At 32.9% G+C, this 7,281-nt stretch overlaps 1 protein-coding gene across 1 annotated transcript; it reads left to right on the forward strand.

Moving 5' to 3' along the window:
* The first annotated feature begins 5,126 nt into the window (after positions 1–5,126).
* On the forward strand, positions 5,127–7,079 carry LOC120262840 (protein DETOXIFICATION 54). The gene is given in 3 exon segments (XM_039270740.1): positions 5,127–6,035; positions 6,134–6,439; positions 6,441–7,079. Coding segments are annotated over 3 exon segments (1,437 nt in total). The 5' UTR covers positions 5,127–5,192; the 3' UTR covers positions 6,729–7,079.
* Positions 7,080–7,281: the final 202 nt, after the last annotated feature.

Here is a 7,281-nt window from a genome sequence, read left to right on the forward strand (position 1 = left end):
TAAGTTACGTATTGCTGGACAAACAATTGAAATGACAAGCTAGGTAAATTTTCAATTTATACCACCTCAAACCTATTCTCAGGATATGATATGCCCACTATTGTACCTAACATAGGACATGTTACAAAAGCAAACCTAGGAATGCAAATGTTAATTAAACTGCCTATTATAGACTTTGAGTAGGTTATCTCAACATAAGCTGCTTTTATGTTGCGGGTGGTGATAAAGTAACTCATCCCTCTTTAGGTATTAAAAGTGAGAAGTTTTGTCCCAAACTAAATACAAAGATATGTCTCTCTAAATGAAAACATAGCATGTACCATTATTGGCTCCTTGACATAAATTATTAGTGCTGTGCACATGCTCTTAAAATTAAATTGTTCATGGAATATTAAAAACCACAATCGATTAATTTTCATATTAAACATCATATAGATTTTTTCCTTTTCTTTGTTAAATTTGCATATATATATATATATATATATATATCTCACATCTCTATAGCCTCACAGAAGTTCATGCATTTAAGGCCTGTGCATACACGCTCATATTTCTATTTGTAAAATAAATCATGCTCTTATTAAGAAGCGTGAAGATAGTTACAAGATATAGCAAATAGAAGAGAAAACCAAAATTTAATGCAAAAATTAATAATATAATAGAATGCCTTAGGTTCTATAGCAGTGAAATAGAGTCGAGCAGAAGAAAGGAATCCATCACATAAGAGTATTGGTGACGCCTAATTATAAGAGATTATTGCAAAGATTTAAATCATTTATCCTAAATAGTAATGGATTAAGGGTGAGATTTATTGTTTTCATCAAGTACAATGTTGGGTTATTTATGAGTGACAGTAGCGAGAATACCACTTAAGAACCATCAAAATGAGAAAAATATATTTATAAATATTATTAATTTTTATATAGGTATATATAATAGTGTGCAATTTAATGTGAATTTAAGTAAAACTTAAAGTTGAATCACATTAAATGTTTTTTTCTCATGTCTCAATGACAAAAAGAGTTTTAAAAATCCAATACACAAAGCACATGAATCACAAGAATTCTGACTGATACAATTAAGAAATGAATTCTAGAATTTTATATTTAATAAAGGTCAAAGTTTAAAGATATAGGTGTGAATTTAAGTGTATTTCAACTAAAAAAATATTATATTCGTGGGGGAAAAAAAGAGATTCTTACAACAACACATTGAACATTGAAAAATGGAAGGATAATGTTGGTATATATCTTCTATAATCTAAAAAGAGCTTTTTAATCATCTTTCACATGGTGAGCAGTTATGCTGATGGTCTCTCTCAAGAAAAACAAAAATAAAAAATAAAAAAAAACAAAAACAAAAAAAAAGAAATCCACATACTTTGTATTTCCACTATATACATACATACATATAGATAAAGGCACTTTCTCTTATTTCCCATTCTTCCTTTTAACATAATAAAAAATTACATATACAATCAAAACTGTTATTTTCTGTTCTCTCTTATTGTATCCTATTTGTTTTTAGTAATGATATTATTGATTTATTTATTTATTTAAAAATAAAATAAAACAGTGTGCATGCAATAAAATCTATACATTTTCACTCGGCCGATACAGAATGCAAACCTTATATTCTGAACTCAGATGGTATCTTCACATTGGGAAAATCTTGGCACTACTGCATCCATTATATTTTGAACTCAAATAGTAAATGTACTGTAAATCAAATTTTTGACAGTGACACCAATGTAACTGCATCAAAGACCCTCTGACTTTTATTTCCCATTCAAAAATTCAAAATTAATACATAAAAAATATAAATAGAAGAGCAAGAAGAATACAAAATGAAAAAGTGTGAAGAAAAGGAAAGATGATGAGTTACTGCTAATGACTGTAGCTTAAGATGAGGTATGAAGGGCATTAATTGGATGAAGTGCCTGCAGCAATGTTTTTTAATCATGGCATTTGGTCTTTCCAATTGCAGTTGCAATTGCAGGTGCAGGTGTCCTATCTTCATCTGCTTTTTTTTTTGCTTGATTTCTTGCTGCAACACTCTGACATTGAACCTTTATAATTATTATAAAAGTAATATGGAAGACATTGAAGAACAAAAACCAAATGAGGGGTTTTCCCTTTGGAGCTTCATGGATGCTTTGTTTTCTTATCAAATGGTACTTCCTCTGCAGACAATGCCTTGCCTGCACCCTGTTCCTCATCATTCAATGCTTATCTTTACCCTCACAAAAGAAAAACTATCACAAATTTTTTTATTAAATATATATATATATATACATAGAGTTAGAGCAACATTTAAGGACATGGAAAAAAAAAATCAGTGTAACTGTAAACCACCACAAATGTTTAGATGATATGATAATAAAAGAAGTGGAGGTGAGAAAACTTAATGAGGTTTGTACAAATTAACTTCAAATGGGATTATCTATTTGTGGCAACTCCGTCAATCAAATATTTTCAATCTATTCCATGTTTAATTAGAGAAGAGTTTCCACTAGCTAGCAACAAGATTTGCATAAAAATCAATACTTTAATTGAGAAATTTTTACAGAGCCTTCCAACATGAGCTCTTGGAATCTTAGAGTACTAATGACTAAAAAAGAAATGTATAATCACTTTTACTTAGAATGGAAAAAGATGAGAAAAAACAATAATTAAATATGCTGTTATTCTCCTCTAAAAAGATATTCTAGAAAATTATCCTAATAAGATGTTGTTTTTGGACACATGTCAAGCTCCCAATTAAATAGATCAGAGTCAATTAATTCCCTTTAAACTTAATTCTTTCTATTTTTATTTTTTATTTTTATTATCTCAATTAATATTCCTTGATAGCATTAGGGAGGTTGGTGAATTTTGTAATGTTACAAAATGATAAATTTTTTTTCTTTAATGATTGCTCTTGCAAATTAAAAAAAAAAACATTTCCAATCCATTTATAAAATCCTTGTGGATTAATATCAGTGAAAACATGATAATATATATATTTCATGTATATTCAAAATTATTTGGCATGTACAGATTATTTGCATATTTGTGCTGTGAGAATACTGTTTTATTAGATGTAATTTTTTTTATAAAATAAATAAGTCACTCATCTTAATTAATGCCGTAAGGAATTGATACCGCTCTTATGGCAAAAAGAAAAATTATTATCTTTCAAGTGGTTAAATACAAAAATTTAAATATATTTATTTCATATAAATCTATACTTCATCACTTGTCACTTGAGTGTAAATCATAGCTTATTATCTATTTAAGATATATTTTTTAATCTTTCAAATTTAAGAAAATTGTTAAATCATTCTTTACTCTTGATAATGATATTTTAATAATGTGACAAGTTGGCAGAAAATTCAGATTTGCCGTTGAATCATATCATTATCTAATAACGTTGATGATTTATATGGACAATAAATTTATCTTGATCATGACTGTCAGAATAATTTGATAGTTTTATCGAATATAGTTAAAAATTATCTTGAATGAGTTCATAAAAATATAAAAATTATATATTTTTTTAAGTTTGGCTAAATCACAGTAAAATTCAAAATATTTGATTTAGGAAAGGAATGAAATATCAACTATGATATTGACTAAAATTATTTTTTTATTACTAAATATATTTACTAAATAGATATATTTTTTAATTTATTAATCAATATTTAATATTAAAGATAGCATAACCCTTTATTGTATAAATTTAATTAATAAATTTATATAATAATTAATATAGTATTATTAAAATTACAAAGTAATAAAATAAAATAAAAATATAGTTTATTTATCTAAATTTAACCTAAACACAAGAGGTGTTGACCACTTCAACAAATAGTTTTGAGATCAAATCCTAATACTATGAATCAGTGAAATACTTACTGTAACTCTCATACATAACAGTGGGTGAAAACCCTTAAATAAATAATAAAAAAAAGTGGTACTTATGTAAGACACACATGAGAAAGATCAAGTATTGTCCTCATTGTTGACAATTTAAAATGTGTGCGGTGCTTTTGCCTTATCCACATTGTTTTGTTTTTATTTTTTTATATTTTTATAAAACATAGATAAACCATGTTAAGGCTCTCGTCCTAGATGAGCACTTTGTAAGGAAAATCTAGTGCCAGTAGGTCTGTTAGGTGATTTATCCCTATTATAAAAATAAAAAAAAATAAATAAATAAACATAAACAAAAATAAACCAAAACCAGACCGCACTAGATAAATCTTTCAAGTGAATATCATACTATATTTTGTTTTTTTTTAAATTTGTATAATTTTAGTCATTAATTTTTAATTTGTATTCATTCGAGAGTATTTAAAAAATTTCAGAAAAAATTTAATGACATATATAACAAATTTATTATTTTAACACTAATTTATTTACCATTTATACATGAAGATATGTTATATTATTAAAAAAAGTTATGATGTGTCATGTATATAAATAAAAAAATAAATTAATATAGAAAAATATATTATATTATTAAAAAAATAAGGATGTGTCATATATATTTGTGAATGTAAATAAAAAAATAACTGATATTAACGCGACAAATTTGGAATACATACCATCAAATTCTAATAAATACAAATTGAATTAAAATTAAGTTTCCAAAAAGTATATAAATTTAAGTTATAGGTTGAAAATAAAAATAGCAATAATTCAATGTTTACTCAAAATATTTACTCTCACTCACAAAGCTTCTGCCACCATCCTTCCCACGTGTCAACTAAAGTATACATGCCACGTGCTCACCATTTCCCACACATGCCGTACCACCACCCCGCCGCCTGTAGCCGTCCATCAATCATAAACTCCACTCCTCCACGTTAAATCCCCTCTCACACGGTCCCATTACTCCCAATTATTATTATTCAAAAAAAAATTCAAAACCTTCTTAATCTTTTTTTTTCTCCCCCAAAAACCACCCTGACTTTTCAATCATAAATTTAAAATAAACCAAAACACACCAAAATAAAATTTCAAAATTTTCCAGGGTCCTTTCCAACAAAACTTTATAAAACCCTTCTTTAAAACCCTTTCATATCTCCCGCAAAGAAAGAGAGAACCAAAAGCAACGCATTCCAAAAGATTTAGAGGAAAATGGAAGATGAACAGAAGCAAGTCGACGAGAAAACCACGTCGTCCGGCGAGCTCCGTGAGCTCTGGTCGATGGCGGCGCCAATCACCGCCATGAACCTCGTCGTTTACCTTCGCGCCATGATCTCCGTTGTCTTCCTCGGTCACCTCGGCCCTCTAGAGCTCGCCGGCGGCGCTCTTGCCATCGGCTTCACCAACATCACCGGCTACTCAGTCCTCTTCGGCCTTGCTTCCGGCCTCGAACCCTTCTGCTCCCAAGCTTTCGGTTCTCGAAACTTCGACCTTATCTCCCTCTCCTTCCAACGCACCATCCTCCTTCTCCTCGCCGCTGCCGGCCCTATCGCTCTTCTCTGGCTCCATCTCGGCCCTATCCTTGTCTCTCTCGGCCAAAACCCAGCCATCACCGCCGCCGCCGCCGACTACGCTCTCTACGCCCTACCTGACCTCTTAACCAACACCGTCCTCCAACCCCTCCGCGTCTTCCTCCGTTCCCAAGGCATAACCCGTCCGATGGCCGCCTGCTCCGCCGCAGCCGTCGCTTTCCACATCCCTCTCAACCTCCTCTTCGTCTCCGTCCTCCACCTCGGCGTCCCCGGCGTCGCCCTCGCCGGAGCTCTCACTAATCTCAACATGGTCCTTTTCCTCATCTCCTACCTTCGCTTCTCCGGCGCTTGTGGCTTAACATGGAGAGGCTGGTCAAGCGCCGCCTTCACCGGCGTAACGCCGTTGCTCCGCCTTGCCGTCCCGAGTTGCTTCGGTGTTTGCTTGGAGTGGTGGTGGTATGAGATCATGACAGTGCTCGCCGGATACTTACCAAACCCTACTTCAGCCGTCGGCGCCACCGCCATACTTATCCAAACTACCAGCTTCATGTACACCGTCCCCATGGCTCTCGCTGCATGTGTCTCCACAAGAGTATTGATCATTTTACAAATCCCACTGTTTTATTGTTTGAAATTTTATATCTATATATTCAAATTTATATTTTCCAAATTAACTGATAACTGATGTAGGTAGGGAATGAGCTTGGAGCAGGGAGACCGAAAAAGGCGAAAATCGCAGCACTAGTAGCATTAGCATGCGCGGTTGCAATCGGCTTTTTGAATGTAGGATGGACGACAATATACAGAGAGAAGTGGGCGAAATTGTTTAGCAAAGACAAAGAGGTGGTGAGCTTGGCAGCACAGGTATTGCCATTGGTAGGGTTGTGTGAGGTTGGCAATTGTCCGCAGACGACCGGTTGTGGCGTTCTTCGGGGAACGGCGAGACCGGCAATCGGAGCAAGGATTAACTTGTTATCATTTTACCTCGTCGGAACGCCCGATTGCTGTGGGGCTTGCATTTTGGTTGGAGCTTGGTTTTGATGGGTTGTGGTATGGTTTGCTTATGGCTCAAGCTGTGTGTGTTGTGTTTGTGATGGTTGTTGTGATGGTGAGGACTGATTGGGAGGTTGAAGCAGAGAGAGCCAAGAAGCTGACTAGCAGTAATAATAATAACAATAACAATTGTAATATTGAAGTGGGTGTGATTTGTGATGAAGACATTGAAGAGAAGAGGGTTTTGTTGAATAATGATGGTGAGGAAGTGATGAGAAATGGAGATTGTTAGTTAGGGAAGGAGACATAGTGATTGAAGAGTGGACACTTGATTTTTAGCAGTTGAGAGAAAGAGATTGAGATTGAGATTGAGATGAGATGCTTTCTCTTTCATGGTCTTTGGATGGAGGTGGTGGACTGGTGTAAGCTGGGGTATATCTCTGTTGTCATTGTTCTTTGCTTTTTGGGCTTGAGAGGGTGACAAGCACAAAGGTGGTTTATAGGGTTTTATACAACAACATATCAAATCTGTGGGGTGGAAATCATACTGCCTCCTCTCCCTCTTTTTTTATATATATATATATATATTATAATTATATTATATTTCCTTGTTATTTTGCTTGTGTTGTAATAGTGTAGACCCAAAAACACTAATTTTTGTAATGTTTTTATTTATGTATTTTAGAAATTGTAATATAGGTTGTATTTGGTTGGTTGTTTATTTTGTTTATGGTAGTGATGTTGCTTTTATTTGATAGGTTATGTCTCGTTACAAAATGAAGTTATATGTCTTTTTCTTTTAAAATATCAATAAGCAGCTAAAAGTCTTAAATTGCAAGAACTTA

The sequence above is a fragment of the Dioscorea cayenensis genome, chromosome 6, assembly GCF_009730915.1.
Source record: "Dioscorea cayenensis subsp. rotundata cultivar TDr96_F1 chromosome 6, TDr96_F1_v2_PseudoChromosome.rev07_lg8_w22 25.fasta, whole genome shotgun sequence".
NCBI classification, from domain to species: domain Eukaryota; kingdom Viridiplantae; phylum Streptophyta; class Magnoliopsida; order Dioscoreales; family Dioscoreaceae; genus Dioscorea; species Dioscorea cayenensis.